The 19907-nt window shown below is 34.4% G+C and overlaps 1 protein-coding gene across 1 annotated transcript in view; it reads right to left on the bottom strand.

Moving 5' to 3' along the window:
* Positions 1-739: 739 nt before the first annotated feature.
* The window catches only part of SOCS6 (suppressor of cytokine signaling 6), a 30449-nt gene continuing 11281 nt past the window's right edge, over positions 740-19907 (bottom strand). The window contains exon 2 of the mRNA XM_039349038.1: positions 740-8409. Within this exon, the coding sequence (XP_039204972.1) occupies positions 6673-8274 (1602 nt within the window). The 5' untranslated portion in view covers positions 8275-8409 and the 3' untranslated portion in view covers positions 740-6672. The remainder of the gene's footprint in view (positions 8410-19907) is intronic.

Here is a 19907-nt window from a genome sequence, read left to right as displayed (position 1 = left end):
ATGCCCTTTTTTGTCTTTTTAACCTTTCTTAATCTTTTCACCGCTTTTTCCATTGTGTTGGGTTTTTCTTAGCAGTTTTTACTCTCAAATTCTGTTAGAAAGCAGCAATTTTCCAAGGAACTGGTTTTGTACAGACCTTCCCAGACACTTGCTCCTTAAACAAGGAGCAAGTGTGCACGATTATACTTTGTGCAGCCTTTTCCTTTTCAAAGAGGAGGAGCTTAAAACAGTTGCTAAGTCAAAAGCTAGCATTTCAAAGGGCTTAACAAGACAACAAGGCAATTTTGGAATTTTAATTTGAGATAACTCTCAATAAATAGCCATGGCAATAGCCCTTAGACTTATATACTGTTCCATCGTGCTTTACAGCACTCTCTAAGCAGTTTACAGAGTCAGCATATTGCCCCCAACAATCTGGGTCTTCATTTTATTGATCTCACAAGGATATAAGTTTGAGTAAAATAAAAGCAGTTCTTTCTCAGAGTGAGGCCCTAACAAACTGAATTTGGCTCACATACTGCTCACATCCTTTTCTTCTAGGTTTTTTTTTTTTGGGGGGGGGAAATGGCTCTACTTTGGCTGTAATTTTAATGCCATCTAATTTCCCTAGGATACTAAGGATCTACATTAAAAATCATGAAATAAATCCATTGTGAAGCAGAACGATTTTTTTTCCAATTCATGGAAGGGAGGGGGGGCTACACAATCTTTGACATTTCATTAAAATATCCACCAAAGATTTTTGTGAATGTTTTTTATTTATATGTATCTAGAAGCAGATACATAAATTCTTATACAATTCTTTTCAAAAAATGTGCAAGAAATTACTATAATCTTTTTAACAAACCAAAACACATTTAAAATCAATGGACTTTGGATAATTCATTCTGTTGTGTGCTTAGTACAAATAGTGCACACATTATTGAAACATACAGAAAAGTGTAAACTACAGCAATCTGGATTTTAAGTATTAATTTCATGGCACTCCATCACCACTATAAAATTTTTTCCCAATACACAGTAATACAAAATTTGATAATTCCCCTCCCCTCCCATTATTGGCGTAAAGAGTTTGAATAATTTTCCAAATACTTCAAACTTTACAGTATTTTTTTTTTTAGGAACTATCCCAACTTTGTTAACAAATGTATAATTCACATTTTATAACATTTAAGGTTTACAATACTAATGGATTGTTGATGTAATTATATTTTAGCTTATTAAAATTTCAGTTATGTGGCTGAAGACCATTCCTTACTGGAATTCACAGTCAGTTTATTGCTGGTATTTTTGATTTTATTTAACAATTCCAATATTTACATATTAAGAAATGCATTTCTGTGAAAATTTACCCAATGATCTAAGTAAATTCAGGGATAATAGTAAATTATCTGATAACAAATTTATTGATAATAGCAGCTGGAACCTGCATTCCCTTTCACTCAAGCAATCCAATCTAAATTACTCTGTAAAAGGCAAATTCTGTTTTTGCAGTTACAGATGTTTTGAAATATATTGAGAGCTTCACTACTTTTAATTCCAATTCTACAATACGTAAGATTTTCCATTGGAAAAAAAATTCCCCACATCAAAGATCTAGATTTAGGTGAAACATCCTTTTAAGTTTATCATGATACTCTTTGTGAGCTGTGTGACAAGATCCTTGAAATATGAAAACCATTGTTTTGGCTCTGTTCAGTGAATTCCTGTAAGACATTATGTCCAGTGCTGATAATCACAGAAGGCAGGAGCTGCAAGTAAAAGCAGTCTTATACTTGATATGTAAGATTTAAGTATGTGTTTTTGCCTTATGAACAGACAAAAGTAGTATCCATTTGCGTGGTTTGGGGAAGTACTGAAATAAGTAACGTTTGAGACTATGGCATTCTGTTTATAGACCAAATGTAAAGCATTGGCTAATATATATTATATGGAAAAGAGAAACAAGAAACTTGCTGCTTGTACATGAACCAATGTGCCAGATTTTCTGCCTCACAGATAAATATATATAGCACTCTCTTTCCCTCATAGATAAGATAGTTATAGATAGATGATAGATTGATTGATAGATAGAGCTTTTTATCTCTATTGCCTTCATATGCTATTTCTGAAAATTTCTAAGTCAAAATTATTTTCTAATTTATTAAAGATAACAGCTAGATAAGGGACAGATATATCTCAGCAACACTGAAAATAACTGTTGCTTCTAACAATTTAATCTATTAAAAGATTTGGCAAATTTTTAAAGATTCTCTTATTTTTGAAATCAATCTGAAATCTTCTAAGTGTGCATGTAGATTGGTCATTTATTTCTCTTACAATCTACAAAAATTGATCACTTTAGACTCAGGATTTCTTTACTGCAGCTCTCATTTAAAAAAAAACAACTTTTTTGTTGAATACAGAGAAATGCAACCATAAAAGCAACTTTTGTTATTGCTTTATTTTTATGATTAACTTTGTTACACAGTGGGTTTTTTTGTTATTTTACTCTTCCTCTACTGTAACCTTTTTTAAAAAAATTGTTACTAATATTTTCCAATTGCATTTATTAACTCAAAGTAGATTAATATGCAGGCTAGAGTAATTTCTTAAAAATTAATCAAATTTAGGTTTATATTAATACTGTCAGAATGGATTTGTTTCTTCTGTCAACATTTCAATAGCACAAACCAATAGAATCTAAATTTCTCATTGTGTTACAAGAAATGTTAGGCAACTAAGGTTTTCCACCTTAAGGGTGCCCCTTTTCTTAAATATAAGCATTTCTTCTTAAAATTTACTAAACATGTAATAGCCTTTGTGATCTCCGACATGAGCAGCACATTTGCTCAAGCAATGTAATATTTGAAAGAAAAATACAATTTTGTTGCAGCACTTTTTGTAAATAGGTATTTCCATGTTTCAGGAGTTGTTCTGAATTGTCACACTGAATAAGGGAGCACTTGCTAACCGAAATAGGTAGAAGAACAGAAAGCAACATATACTTATGGCTAAAAGATACTTGCTTTCTACAATGATTAAACAAGCAAGAAAGGCAATTCGCAAGAAAGTTTTGATGACATTTTCAATCAAAAGTCATTGAAGAATTTGCCATTCTTTTTTTTTAATTTAATGTGCAACCTACTACTAATCAACATACACAGAGAGAGATACAGCAAAGATCTTAATTGGCACAATGAAGATTAGGATGTTCAAAGCAATTGTCAGTAACTGCTTGTCTTACTATCTTAAAGAGCTGCTACTCAAAAGACCTAGGTGGATTACTTCTCAAGTGTTTCCCAACTTTCTATCTAACCAGGAGCTGCCATAGCCAACCAAAGCAGAAAACAAAGACAGTATTGCCTTTGCTAGGTTGTCTGTTCATCAGCCTGGAAGAACAAAATAGATCTGCTCCTACTGATGTACAATTCTTGTTCAGCCAAATGCAGGTAGCTCAAGGCTCGTTCCTGTCAGTTTTACTCATTAGTGTTTAGTGAATGAGGGACTAGTGCATGACACTGGCTGTAGCTATTCTAGTCTGGCTCTCTGGAAAATGAGGGGCAGACAGAAAGGGTAAGGAGAGTACTAAAGAAAGATCTTCTCATTCACATTGCCATTTGTTAATATATGGTGTCTTTCCGAGTTCTATATTATGAGAAAAAGTTGTTTATTCTGTGAGGGATACTAGGCGTGCAATACAAATAGTAATGAACTGAAGATGTAAAAAGATGGTGACAAATGCAGTAAGCAGGTTCAGTGTCTACCATACAGCCAGAAATATGATCGGGCTATTAAAAATATAAATATGGAATTGTAATACCACCATAGTTCCTCAAATCATTCTTTGTTAAATACTGGGACTTTAAAAAAAACTGTCATAATATACATTAGTTACTCCAGAGAACTTTCTTCATCTACCACTAACTAAACAGTCCTTTATTTGATATATCCTAGAGACAAGGATTTTACTCTAACATGTACTTTCCTACTGTAGAAAAAAAATTCCTTTTCTTCACTAGGCAAAACATGGTACCATCATATATCATTGTGCCTTTTATATATAAAATTTGTAATCTTGCTTGGGAGTAAAAAGTAAAAAAAAACAAAAATGAAGATTTTGCATAAATATCAGAATGGCAAAGCCAAGATACACACATAGAAAAATTTTGCCCAGGAATTTAAGAACATCTCTCTTTATATAATTTATTTTTCAAAATCTATTATTCTGTAACTTAGTAAGAGAGCTGTTTCCCCCCTCTATATCCCAGAGCAAAAGACATACTTTGTCTCCGATACTCTCATTTTTTATGATCTAAAAAATATTTTTTTTAAAAAAATAGAAATTTAGCATATTGACTTACACAACCCAAGATGTCAGGCCACTGCAGCACTTTCATATGTTAATTGTATAAATTCAGAAAAACCACAAAAAAGGTAGAAGACGCAGGAGTGAAATACCCTAAAATAAAGATTTCTCAAATTTTCATCACCCTTTAAATGTTTTAATAATCTGCAAAATATTCAGTATTCAAATGAGAAAATGCAAACAAAAATGAAAGACACATCGCAGTGGCACAAACTAATTTCTGTAACTTTAAAACCACACTCTCAAATTGCATGATTTTATTCAGAAATTTCAGAATACAATTTCCTATTTGTTAAGATTTTGGTTCACAGAAATTCTTATAAACGTAAGAATGCTTTGCCTCCACAGTATAATGTTCATCATGGAAAAACTTGCAGAAATAGTCTTTTGACCACAAATATTTTTAAACAGTTAGGCTGTAATTCTTTATAAACGTATTGGATTTTTTTCTACAAAAACATACACAAAACAACACCATCAGACTTAAAGCCTACTGAAGGCAATGCAGCCAATTAACATCAACTTTCCCCAATTTTTCATCAAAACAGGAGAAGGCCTTTGTCAAGACTGAGTCAAGGCTGTAAAACAGCCTCATTTATAGGCCTTCCAATTCATTGGAAATTTCTCCTATGCAGACCCCACTAAAGTGAGAGAAAATAATATACTGAGGCTGTGGAAATCCCGTTGTTCCTGGCAGATTATCCCATTACAAGTATCCAAAATTGTATGGATTTTCCTTTTTTCACATAAGAACTTGTAGAAATGAAAGTGGTAACCCATTTGAATATTTCCTATGGTGACTATTTTGCTATTTAATGTCATTGTCTTTAATTTTAAAACATGCACTTTTATTTTAAAGATTAATAATCGGAGGTTAATTTAGGTCCTCGTCACTTGCCAATTAAACTAAATTATAACGATGGAAAATTAATGCTGAACAATAAAGTACATTTAAAACTGAGGCCATATTCTATCAAAATTAAGTACTTCTTAATCTTATCATTTTCCATGGGAAAAGGTTATACATGTGGTTAACTCATCCAAGGAAATTAATGGAATTTAAATTCCCTTTAAGATGAGCTGTTTAAGATCCAATTGTTGGTAGTAATTGCAGGATACAGGTAGAACTGGAACCAGATTTCTGTTAATAAACAAGGTAGTGGTTCTGCCCAATGTTGTTATCTTTTTTGTTATTATCTTTTATTAAGAGAATCACTACAGTTAAGTAACCCATGTAGTTGTTAACAGAATCTGGCTTCCCCCATGACACAAATGTCATAAATGGCATTCACATGACCCCATGATGCTATAAATGTCATAAATATACTGGTGTACAGGTAGCCAAGCAACTGAATTTTGATCATGTGACCATGGGGATGGTGTGTCCTAACTGCAAGGACCAGCTGTCTGTTTTTTTTTTTCAGTATCATAACTAAATGAATGGTTGTAAATTAAGGACTACCTGTACTTTTAAATTCAATGCCACATATTTTTAAAGTTTCAGTGGGGACAAATCTCACAGTTCTGAAGTTACCTGAATAGTTTTATTTAAATCAGATTTCTATAACCCCTTCAAATATTTTTAAAATGTTTTAAGTAAGTTTAGCTTTTGTCTGAATATTATTAATGACTTTCAGTATTTATTTTACAAATGTTTTTCAACGGCTATTTTCAAATTAAAAATGCTTAAGAATGAAAAAAAGAAACAAAGCAACATCTGCAATAATGGAACTGCTTAGGAGAAAGGAAGCTTTCCAAATATATGATGCAAACTGTATTGGATCACATATTCCCTCCAACCAACAGTTAGGGAATTGTTTTAAGCATATATCCAAGTTCGGTACATCAGTATATTTTACCCCAAATTTTTTTTAAATTAACAAAAAAAACCAAAAAAAAAAAAAAAACCAGACCATTTGAAAACGACAAAATATATCCTATCAAATTTCAATTTTTTACTTATGGTTGAAAACACATGAAATGTGCTTCAAATGCATAAAAATCACAGTGGATTAGCAGCAAAGGAGATGGGGAGTTCAAGGACAATGTTTATCATTCACATTGTGGTTATTTTGCACACTGAATGAAAGATAGTTATTTTACTCTTCTAAAAAACCCGTTGACATCATTGTTTTAGAAAAGAAAACCCCCAAATATCATTAAACTCAAAATGCATTACTCTTCTTTATGCACAAAAATGAAATTATGGCAGCAAAAAAACCCTAGTAATAATTAAGTTTGTAAACTGTGTATCAACCGCTCTCTTTAATTTTTTGTTGTTGTTCTTATTCCCAAAGTGCAAGCTGCAAGTTTCCCATAAGCCTTCAGTAGTGCTTTTCTTGTAAATAATCCTTCATTTTGTTTGGCAAAGGCAGTTTCTGAATCAGATCTATTCTAGTGTACTGACGTATAACAAATCGACACAGATACTGCAAGGAACGCACTTGCATGAAACGAGATACTGGATTGGTTAGTCTCACTGGGTAAGTTGTAGATCCAGGTAATCGAGATCTCGAATAGCAAAATGCACCATTTTCAGAGTCCCTAACTGAGTGTTCAATTAGGTCAACTATAGAAGTATGTCCTTCCACATCTGGTTGTTCGTAAAAGCTAAACCTACCATTTGAATGCTCAATTCTAGTATGAAGTGTTTTACCATGAGAACGGAAACTCAGACTTAAAAGATAACGGTCATCAGAGCTGTCTCGCACAAGAAATGAACCATCAGGAACATTAGCCAATTTTCCCTCGGCTTCCCATCGTGTAATTGGACCCCAGTACCATCCTTGTTTTGCTAGTTTTTTTAGTTCTTCTGTGAGACTTGTTACAACCATCGGGCCACTATTTTGTACAGAATCATAGACTCTTGCAACTCCAGGCACAGAGTTAGGATCAAAATTCAAATGGCAGCGCATACTTTCAGCCACATGAACATCTGTGCCATTCAGGCTGTTAAAGTTCCTTTGGATTTGATTATTCTGTATTGGAGGTAGCAATGGCGAGAGCGGAGGAACATCATTAACTCTTGGACTTTGCAACATGATTCCTGTTGTACCAATCAATAAACCATTTACTGCTTGGTCCACAAAGATATCCGGAGCAACTACTACGTCTTGATTCACTGAACCCTCTTCTTCGTGAAATGTACTACTACCCATCTGAGAAGAAACAGTTGAAACCTCCATGGGTGAGGAACTATCCAGACAGTAACTACGTGATCCTTCCAAAGGATACATTCCCTCATCTAAAGGCACAGTGTACTGAATGTAGTCCTGAGGCATAAGTCCAATAACTACAGGCACGTGTTCATCAATATGAAGATGCAAATCTCCATTCTGAGATTCTGTACTTTTGAATGCACTGTTTTGTTCGTGGAACCTGCTGTCTGGCTGCAAGTCGTGGAAACCTTTACGAACACCATTCAGTGCAGGACTTGGGTTTGAAGAGTGGACCAAGGCCTTTACTTTCACTTCCATTTTTATACATGTTTCTTCTGAGTTTGTTGGCCGAAGGGGCCATGGTGTTGGACTGTAATGGTGGTTTCGGAGGGATGTGGATCGAAGAGGTCTTTGAGCTCTTACATCTTTGAAAGTTATTGGAGCAGAAGAAGAAGAAAAGGTATCTTCATCAGCAGAGCTCACGGATGGCGTGCTCCCCTTTCCACCTTTTTGCTTCTGTTTTGCTGAAAGTCGTCTTTTTAATGTACCCATTAAGCTTTCAGTCTTTGATCTGCTTTTGCCACCTTTCTCGTCTTCACTGTTGATGTCACAACTAGCCAAATCTTTACTATAACAGCTGGCAAACATGGAGTCATCTTTTCCAAAATCATTTAATGATGGCTGTGCAACCACAACAAAGTCACTGTCATCTTTACTTTTATTTAAGTTAAAAGATTTGCGGATGGTCTTGAGACTAATTTTCTTCATTGTGAGATGCAGCAATTCTGGAAGGGTTTTTATTTATTCTTTACTGTTCCAGAGATCTGTCCCTAAAACGTATGAAGCAGATGCTTCCACATTGATGCGTCTTATCCAGACTCATTAACTCTCAAGACCCATTTCCTGAAAACAAACAAACAAACAATAAATTTCATGCAGGATATGATTTGTATAGTAGATTAGTAAAGAAATTTGAACAACCAAAATAGAAACTAACAAAATCAGCAAAGCACAATTAATATCAACATTATTAATGATCAATAAGGGGGTAATTTATTGAGCAAAGTTTATTTCATATATTATGTTAAGCTTTGTTCTGTTGGTTTATTCTTTGTTTCTCATATTTTGGGTTAGGACATATTACAGTTCAGAAAACTGTCATCAAACTGTACATTCACATATTTCATAGCTATTATTTTACATCATTTTTCTTCTGTTTCTATTAGCTTTAATACTATAGTGCTAAAATGACCAAACTGGCAAATCTCAGTTGGTGCCTGTCCAATAAATTGAATTTTAAAATATGCTTTTTCTTCTGATTATAATCTGAAAGAAGATAACCATTTCATTCTGTTTCAGACACTCATTAAATTTGGCAAGTATTTTCTATAATCATCCCAAATTGAAGAGGCTTATGGTTAAAAGCATTAGCCTATAATTTGTTTGGATGTCCAATCTGATAGGCATCTGGACCTCACATATGTAAGGGCAAAGAAGAAAGCCCAATAAGAAAAAGGAAATGCAACTCTGTGATTGATAATTTTGCTTCCAATAAGCAAATTACTTTACACAAGCTCTCTTTTTCATGTCCAACAGCCATGTTCTCTGGAATAATATAAAAAATGCATTAATAATAACTGTAGAAAATATATTAAAGGATATATACAGGATATATATATTAAACACCATACAGTAATACAAGTCAAAACCAAATCACATTATATATCCAAAATTCTAAGACATGCTGTTATCCTGGCTTCAGACCCCCTTTTATTTTATTTATATTTATATATATACATATATATTATATATATACATACACACACACACATACACACACACACACCCTTGCTAACCACAGCTTGCCCGTCCAATGTACTCGAAAACAAGATATTGAGAGGGAATTACATAACTATGAAATGTATTATTGCTTATAAAGAAGTAGCAGTCATGGAGATAAAAGATTCAATTACGGTATGTAGGAAGAGGATTAATACTAGGCTCCTTTTGAAAACTTCCTTCTCAAAGCTGGTATTGTGTCAGGAAAAAAATAGCTATTGATACAGCTTTTCTTCTACATAAACAGCTTTAGGGAAAAGGCTGATGAGTCAAGGCATGCCATGGTGTAAAAACTTACGTCCTTTTTTATTACTATTTAAATTATATATTTTAGCAGTAAAGAGGCAAGCTATAATGATTTACTAATTTATTACATCTGAACATCTCTCTCATATATCATATCTGCGCTTTTAATACTAAGTTACAATATATATTTGGGGGGCTATTAGTTTTACTGCAATTGTGCCAATTTACTTAATGAGTAGATATAGAAATTACCAAATTGATTTCTAATACAATGCACAGTGTGAACCACAATACGAAACACATACACTTATCTTATTTCTTTAATGGCTCTAAAATGACCCAAGACCAAGTATTCACAATATCATTATCTGCAGAGCAACCTTGTATATGCCAGGAAGTTTGGATTATCTCTGAGAGACAATGCCTTGTAAGTAATTTCAGCTGTAATCCAAAACCACTGATAGTAAAAACAAACAAACAAACCTATAGTAATTGGATTTGGCTTTCTGCTTGCAAACTATCAGCTTACATGTTTAGTATATAACTTTGCAAGTAATATTAAGTTCCCAATGATTTTCCAAGTATGCCTAAATTAAAACTGCATGTTTGTATTAAAATGAAAAGAACTACCTAGCTATTAAGTGAGACTAGCTACACTGGAAAAATTAATCAATACTTTCCTGTTTAAACTCAGTGTAATGATGGTGAAAAATGTCAAATACAAAACTTCAGGAAAGTTTCAGGAGAATCTTAGTGGATTAGGAAAAATTCTCAACTTCCACATAGAAATAATAATAGAAAACAAATCTGGGTTGCCTATCCTAATAAACTGTGGCTACCGTTAGTCATTCCACTATTATGGCCTAGATCGGGGTCTACAACCCCTGGTTCGTGGACTGGTACCAGTCCATGGCATACCATCAACCAGGCCACCTAAACAAGCAAAGCTCCATCCACAGGATGCAGGCAGCATGCTAAACCATATCCCCTCCAGTTCACGGAAAAACCTTTCTCCGTGGAACCAGTCCCTAATGCCAAAAGGTTGGAGGCCGCTGGCCTAGATGTTTTAAAGTAATTCTTCAAAAATCTGTAAGAATATTTGAAATTTTGCAAATCCCATTCTGAATTTTTGCAAGCCTGAAGAAAATACATGGAATACTGGCATGCTCATGCAATAGGTTGTGGTTCTCATGAGAGCTGAGCCACATTTAATTTTTTCAGTTTTAAAAATTATTTTAAGCAACATACATACATACATACACACCCCATGCTAGTCTCATTTGTGACAAGCAGTATTATGCAAAAGAGAGAAAAGAGTAGAAAACAACAAGCAAGATGAATTAAATACATTAAATATCAATCCAATTTGTTATAATTCTCCATATCTTTCTATCCTTGCAAACCATCCTTGCTTCCAATGTACTGCAGGTACTTGTTAGTTTTGGGATGCAGGCTAAATTCTCATGAGAACCACAGCCTATTGCATGAGCACTCCAGCATTCCTTATATTTTCTTTTTGCAGGAATTGGGATTTGCAGAATTTCGAATATTCTGACTTACCCAATAGTTTCTAGTTTAGGGATCCTAGCTTCCACAGAATCATATAAGCATTCTTGTGGCTCTTTATGTAGAACTGGTTTATTTGTGCTTGTGGCATTCTGGCTGTAATTTTCAGAATTGACCAGTGCTATAATTATTATTGGTAGGAAATGCTACCATGTGACATAAGTCCAGTTATGTCTGAAAACCTAGTCTATGTCTTCCTATTTACTAAAAAAAATGTAAAAAGAATATTTTTAATTTATTTATAGAAGTTTGTGAACACTATTGAAGAAGGAATATTTCTCCAGCACTGTGTTATAACTCCGGCTTTAGGATTATTTCCATAAAAATATCTTTAGAAAGGTTAGACATATTTCAACTAATAACAAGCACAGATTTTGTAAAACAGATGCCATAAGGTCCTATGCATAGCCACTGACATCCTTGCAACTCTGCAACTAACTGCAGTTTTTAAAGATTCTTCCAAATTAGCCATATAATTTGATCTGTTGTCTTTTTTAATCACGTAAGTACAGACATTTTTTAATACAAAAGTTATTGTTTGTAAAGATATTAACTATTTATTATCAACAATAGTTTGTGCAATTAATAAGTGCATAATCATTTGTTGTAAATTGTTTAAATATTGTGATACATTATTAGTAGAAATTAATTAACTTTGGGGCCCTAAATTTTATTTTGCTTAAGATTCATGCAAACGAAGTGCCACTGCACCCAATGCTTCTTTTAAAGCAAAGATTTCCATGGTGTCTAAATCTGCCTTCAAACTGTTGATTATAATGTCTCCTATTAAGTGCCCAGATATTAAAATATGCATATATCATCAGTCATATCGTCACACTTCATCTCCACACAGCTTTGTTAAGATAATTTAGTTCTCTATCATTTCAGCACTCTTTTATTTGCTAAGATTTTTCAGAACTTTGAAAGCAAGTAACAGCCTTGCATACTTGGCTGATTTTGAAAAAGCTAAGCAGGGTCAGACTTAGATATGAGACCACCAGGAAATCCAAAGGCTATGAGGAAAAAAAATCTTATAAGTAAGAGAGCAAATTAAAGCCACACTGTTAACTAAACAAACAACTATTTCCATATAGTTCCCAAGACTATATAGGCAGTCCTTGACTTCTGACAGTTTAATTATGGTTCAAAGTTACAAATGCCTTGGGAAAAAATGATTTATGACCTCTATTCGCATATATGAACATCACAGCATCACCATGGTCATATGACTGCAATTTGGGTTCTTGGCAACTGGCTCACATTTATGACCATTTACAGTACCCTGTAAGGCATGTGATAACAACTGTGTGATTTGGCTTAATGACCGTGCTGAATTGTCTTTACTTAGCAATCATCACAAAATTGTTGTAAAATTACTCATCTTATGACCACAACAACTTATGGTGGAAATTCAAGTCCAATTGTGGTTGTAAGTTGAGGACAACCCACAGCTTGACTTACCGCATTGTGACAGCACACAGCAGAATAAGACCAGTTTACTATTTGGATTGAAGGCTACCAGGAAATTTCGAAATTATAGCCCAGACCAGAAAGTTAAAAACAATCCTGAAGAACTCCCATATTTTTGCCAGGATAAATAAGTGGATGTGTAATTTATTGACTGGGTTGCATGCTGCTTTCATTACCAGACTAACTCTAGGTAAGAAGTATTCATTTTATTTATTTGCCAAATTTATATAGCTGTCCAACTCTCAAAAAGTTGGTGATAAGTTGGTGCCACTTGTGTCTGATACTTTTGGTGTCAAAATTATACTTGAACTTGGATTTGCAAACTTGAAGGCTATTATTCCATAAAGAAGATAATAATAAATAAAAATAAAGTAGATATCTAAATTTAATTTGAAATGAATTAAAAGTAAATTCATAAAAATGATTGCTCTTACTGTATTTTAAAATATCCCCAGATCTGGGGAGTTTATTCAAGGCTCTGTGGGTCCTTTGATTGTGTCTCTTTGTTCTGTCATTCTTTATCTGTTTTGAATACTGAATATGCAACTTAGGATATTCATCTATAAAATATTGTCAATTAACAGATATTGTTACATGTTCCATGAAAGCACAATGCTTGAAAAATTAGCTTGCTGCTCATTTGTCATCTGTTTGACTGTTAACAGTGAAATGATTTTTATAAATGTCCGGAGTACACTTTGTTTGCTTTATCATAAAATATCAAAGCAAGTATAACTTGTTTTTTTTTTAAAAAAAAAAAAAACAAAGCGCAACTAATAAAAAGGAAGAAATTTAATGAGCCATTTGGATATTTTCATGTAGTTCCATATAAGAACCATCAGCAAATATAAGTGGACATTGTTCACAAACAGCATTATCAGCACAATTCAGAAACAACAACTCAGTTGGGATGATTGTAACCCACAATTCAGGAAGCCTGGATGAAAAACAGGAATAAATAATAGGGTGAAATATTCCTTCCCTATTATCCTTCCGCCATGGAATGGTTTTAGAACAAAAACTCTGTTCTGTATCTAGCTAAGATTGCCAATTACATCAAGCAGGAGAACTTTGAATTAGATAAATAACCATCATTTCCCATAATGGGAGGTGGCAAAAAGAACCATTTATGACACCATGGGGATCATTCATTTCTTAAAAATGAAAACCAAAACTTGATATCAAATATATGTGTTTATGTAGCATTTATGTAGTATTTTTATCAAGGGGAGAATTTATGCTCCCTTCCTCTTCCCACAACGTATACACACATAACCCATTTCCTCATGGATAGAAAAGGTGTTGTAATTTTAATCTGTAAACTATCCCTGTATAGAAAGACTTGATAGCGATGTGCAATCTGTTGCTTTTCAGATGCTGATATGGCCATGCTGGTGGGCATTTGGGAATATATTTCCACAATTCTGGAGGGCTATTTTTTATGCTTCACCAGCCTTCCTCTAATCAACCTTGTAAATCTTACAGGAGTAAAAAAGAAAGCCATTCAGAATGCAATTTGTTAGCTATAGTATATACAATAGTGCTGGATTAAATGTACAGTAAAACTAACACAACTAAGGTTATTGTTGAATAGTGAAAGGTTAAACAATTGGTCAATTTAAGCATATTTTTGAAACTCTTGAAAAAAAGAGAGGTCCTTGGTTCTGTTCTAATGTTCTGTATTAAACTATACTTTTACAGAAAGCCAACAAGGATAACCAGAGATTAGAAACTGAGCCCTATGAAGAGAGTCAGAAAGAGCTGATATATTTAATACTGCAAAAAGAAGACAGAGGAATCTGATAGCGCTCTTCAGATACCTGAACAGATGTCACATCAAAAAGGCCAGGACCTGTTCTTTATCAAGGAAGAATAGATTTAAATGATAGAAAATGAATTCAGCTGGGATGTTAGGGAAAAGCATCTCAAGAGTAAATACATTTCAACAGTGGAATTACCCAGACTCCTAATCAACAGCTCTTTACTACATGCATTCAAGGAGAGGCTTGATAACCATCTCCTGGGGATGCTTGAACTTTGATATTTAAATTGATTCTTGCCAACAACAGATGATTAAATTTTAGCTTACATGGCTATTTCTTCTTAAGGATTCTACTTTATCTTTTATAGAAAAATAATAATTGAAAGTATCATTAACAGAACTTCTTTTTTTCTGGCACTTGACTTGAAAGCTATTAACATGCATGCCCAAGCCAGAGGAGCTGTCCTTCCCTTATCCAATTTTCTTTACTCCTGCTGCAAATGAGGCAAATGAGAGCAAGACACAGAACTCACAGAAAGCTGGTAGCTCTTTTTTTTTTAAAAGAGCTACATAAAATAATTTTTAGCCTGCTATTACATAACACATAATAATTTCAACATAATAAAAATGTGTGAGTTGGACACACAAACTAAACAAATAAATAAAAGCTGAATGGAGAAATCAAAGGATTATCTGATTGTACACGTGCCCACACTGTGGGACTTTTCCTAGAAGATTATTCAGATAACACAGAGGAACCCTTGAATTATCTGCAGTGATTCTTAAAAAATAACAGCACCTTGGTACTTAAAACAGCAATTTAGAGCAGTGTTTCACAAAGCATCCCTCCAAATTGTTCACATAGCCCTAATATTTAAGGTGAATTTCTGGCAAAACTGATAATGATCATCAACCAACACAGAAGTCTATGGTTAGATGCATACAGAAGGAACTGAAAGGTTAAAAAGAAAAACTTCTGGCTTAAACGGGCATCCTGATGAAATTCAGAGCAACAACAACAACAACAACAATAAGATGATGGTGATGATGATATAGTTGGAAGGGACCTTGGAAGTCTTCTAGTCCAATCCCCTGCTCAGGCACGAAACCCTATACCATTTCAGATAAATGGTTGTCCAGTCTGTTCTTAAAAACTTCCAGTGTTGGAGCATTCACCACTTCTGGAGGCAGTTTGTTCCACTGATTAATTGTTCTAAGTGTCAAGAAATTTCTCCTTAGTTCTAGGTTGCTTCTCTCTTTGGTTAGTTTCCAACTGTTGCTTCTTGTCCTGCCTTCAGGTGCTGTGGAAAATAGCTTGACTCCCTCTTCTTTGTTGTAGCCCCTGAGATATTGGAACACTGCTATCATGTCACCCATCGTCCTTCTCTTCATTCAAATAAACATACCCAATTCCAGCAACTGTTCTTTATATGCTTTAGCCTCCAGTCCCCTAATCATCTTTGTTGCTCTTCCCTGTACTCTTTCTAGAGTCTCAACATCTTTTTTACATCGTGGTGACCAAAACTGGATGCACTATTCCAAGTGTGGCCTTGGAATTATTATGGAATTAATGAAAAATATACAAAGACATGAGTTTCCTTTTAATTTATCTGAATGAAAACAAATAGCTCCATGGATAACCCTAATAAAAATTCTTACAAAAATGTCTCCATTCTTGTTCTCTTCATTTTTTTGCTTCCTAAATAACCTTATGTCAGAGCAGATGGATGATTTTGAAAAAGCGATGAGACATTACCCATGGCTTTGTATCCAAGTTAAAATAGATTGCTAAAGTGTTCGATATTGCTGAAATCCCAACTCAAGTTACAAAGCTCAATGGTGTGACCTTAAATAAACTCTATTTTGTACAACTCTGCTCCAACTACTTTACTGTAACAATATATTGGGGCACTGGCATAGATATGCACATTTATGTTTCTTTGTATGCTGCCAAAAAAAGAAATGAAGGAACCAAAAAAGAAAATAAATAAAAAGGAATGGGAATGGTATTTGGGGAAAAACTTGAGAGACAGGGCAAAGAGATGCTGCCTAGGAAATGGTCGGATAAGAGACAGCATAGTCTACAGTTGGTAAATGGACAGGACAGGAAACTCAAAAAGGACCCTCCCTAGTTTCTCAACATGTAAAGGAGACCGCAAGAAAATTGTACTTTTAGACTTGCAAGATTCTATTAATGTAGCTTTACAATAAAATAGAATTAGGTTATCTGGTCATGTTTCCTATTGCCTGGTAAGGCTGACAGGAATAGAAATCTATTTCTTCAGTTCAGCTGCCATAGTCTTCTAAAGAAACAGCATAGGCTATTCATGTTTTTTGTCTATACACATTGTACCTAGATTGTAGACAATTTGCACGCAACAACAAATACTGGCTTATCATGTTTGAATTAATAGGCTGATGCATACTCCTCACTATTTCTTGCCTGTCTTCCACTACTAGCAGGGAATAGTTACACAAAACAGGAATCCCCATCTGTGATTTGTTTAGTACTACACATAAATCAAGATACTAAACTTATTATTCTTAAAAGAAGTCAAGATGAAGCCTAGTTTTAAATCCCAACATGTCAAGGAAGGCCAAACAAAGTATACTTATGAATTTCCAAACTAGTTGTGCCAAAGAAGGAGTTAAGTGTGGATCAGTATACTTAGTCACGACATATGTGAATCATGTAACTATAAACCTTTATACTGTAGTTTCTCCCCAGCTTATCGCTTTAAAGTTCAATAAATTATGCAACAATGAAGAATTCTATACCAAATTAGATAGCAAAGCAAATTCTATTTTTTCTGTGTCTGCATGTAAATAATTTTAAAAGGCTCCTAGACAAATCAATTTATAGCATCATGCTTCACCTCTTACCCCCATCTAAATCTGATACAGCCACTATACTATATTGCCAAAGATCTGCCTATTTAATGATTATTCCATTTCAAATAGCTGTAAGAAATTGCAACTGACTCACTGATGGTAGACACTATATACTAATACAGATTTGAATTTATGAAAATTAGTGAGTAATTTATGGACAACTCTTTGTTCCTCCTCCATTCACTTGTTTTTATTCTGGCTGTGAAGGAAAGCTTACCCATCTTTAGCTCTACCAGACTAAGAGCATAGTCTTCCCTGTGAAAACACAAGCTATTCAGAAATACAAGCAAGCTACTATCTTTTAAAATATATTTACAAGCTGCCTTAATTTTTAAGAACATCATCTTAAAAACACTACTAAGAAAAGAAATAAGCAATCTGGTCCCTTCAAAAGTTTAGAATTTTGATTCAAAATCAGGATGCCTAGACTGAACTAGAGTTAACTGAACAAAACTTACATTTTTAAACACTGTATAGCATATCTGCATAAATTATTGCTATTATTTAAAAATAATTATAACTGATGTTTGTAAAGCCCTCAGCATTTTGTTATTTATTAATCAAATTTATATAGCCACACATCTCACAATAAGTGACTCTGGGCAGTATATAATAATCAATAAAAAAGGATATTGTATAAAAAACCAATTTAAGAATAGAAAAATCAGCATTAAAATGAAAATGATTAAAACTCAAAATATACATATAACCCCAATCTAAAGCCATCTAAACAAATTTCCAATAGCATGGGAATACCAGGCCTGATAGCATAATCAGGCCTTGAGGGATTTCCACAATAAAAGGCTAATATAATTGGGAGGAGGCGGTCCCTCAGATAATTCAGTCCTATGCCACAAAGAGCTTTAAGGATTAAAACCTTTAAAGTGCCTTCAATTGGACCTGGAAGCAAACTGGCAACCAATGAAACTCACTCAGGGAAAACAGATGAGTAATATGAGCTGTCTTAAGACCACATATAACTGCCTGTCTCATTGCATCATGTACTTCCAAATGCTCTTCAAGGGCAGCCTCATGTAGAGGGCATTACAACGGTCCAATCTGGAGTTGAGTAGGCCTAGGGCATGCATGACTGTGACCAGAGACTCCCCATCTAGGAATAGATGTAAATGCTACAACTCAAAGCTGTGCAAGGTCCCTACTAACCACAACTGCCACCTGGTCCTTGAGAAGAAATTGTGAGTCTTAGGAAGACCTAGATTGCACACTGGGTCTGTCTGGCGTAGTGTGACCTCATCCAGCACCAAAGATAGCATAGTCCTAGAACTAGTAGATCCCCAAACCTGGATCTATTCAGTTTTGCTAGGAGCCTGTTGTTCCCCAACCAGATCTCCAGACACAAGCTTAGCCAGGAGCTAAGATATATAACTGGATATCATCAACATACTGATGATACCTCACCCCATAGTAATAGATAAGTTTATCCAGTGGCTTCGTGTAGATGTTAAAAGGTATGTTCAAAGGAAGGTTTCATCTCTCTCTCTCTCTCTCTCTCTCTCTCTCTCTCTCTCTCTCTCTCTGTATGTGTGTGTGTGTATGTATGTATGTATGTATGTGTGTATATATATACACACACATACATACACACACACACACACACACACACATACACATATATATATACACACACACATACATACACACACACACACACTCATATATACAGGGCTTTTTTGTCACAGAACACACTAGAACAGACAGATTTTCCAGAGTTGTGTTCTTTTCCTGTTGTTTCCCTTCCTGTCCCTGTTTGTTTTTGAAAATGCCCCGCTGGTGGTACAGTGTGAGCGGGGTCCCTCCGGCACTGTCTGCCTCCTCTAGGAGCAGCTATGAGGCACTGGAGCACCACAGCCAGGGCGTGGCTTGATTGGCTGGGTCAGACCATGTGGTGTGGAAGTCGATGGTGGCGGTGGGAGACACATAAACATGGAGGCCATCTTTCACAAGAGCGTGAGTGAGCCTTTTGTTTTCCCTTATAGAGGTGGGGTGTGAAGTTAAAAAGAGACGAAGCAAGAGGAAAGAAAGGCGGCTGGCGTGGAAGCTTGCCCGACAGCAAAACTTTGCTGTCTCAGTTCTTTGAGTAGTTCAAAGGCTGGGATGTCTACGAAAATCTCTTTTTAGTCTTTTATACTTTATATTCAAACTGCAGAGGGGAAGAATAAGAATAAAGGCAATGTCTTGTGATTTGGAGGTATTATTATTATTAATATATATAATCTGATCTATTTATTAAATTGGATTTAACTTAAAAGGTAAATTAAAAGAAATCTATTCACTGACAAAATTTCAACTTTAATTTGTTTCAAGTCAATATCCATATTAAACTCCTAATGTAAAATTTTCTACTTTGACAACTTCTTAAAAATAATTCAATCTTTTACAAGCAACCAAATTTATATATACTGCTCACAAAAATAAAGGAACACAAACGTATACGTTTGTGTTCCCATTATTTTTGTGATCAGTATATATTTGGTGATGGAATGTATGATAACTTTGAGGAAAAGGGAGTGGCACTATTGCATAGGAAACCATCTAACAAGGCTGGCAAAGCCCATAAAAGTTTAACAATCAAAGAAAAAAAAACTTAAGGAGAGCCTGCCCTAAT

Source organism: Crotalus tigris, unplaced genomic scaffold, assembly GCF_016545835.1.
Source record: "Crotalus tigris isolate CLP2741 ecotype Arizona unplaced genomic scaffold, ASM1654583v1 scf7180000018219.524809, whole genome shotgun sequence".
Taxonomy (NCBI): domain Eukaryota; kingdom Metazoa; phylum Chordata; class Lepidosauria; order Squamata; family Viperidae; genus Crotalus; species Crotalus tigris.
This window is presented reverse-complemented; position numbering and strand designations above follow the sequence as displayed.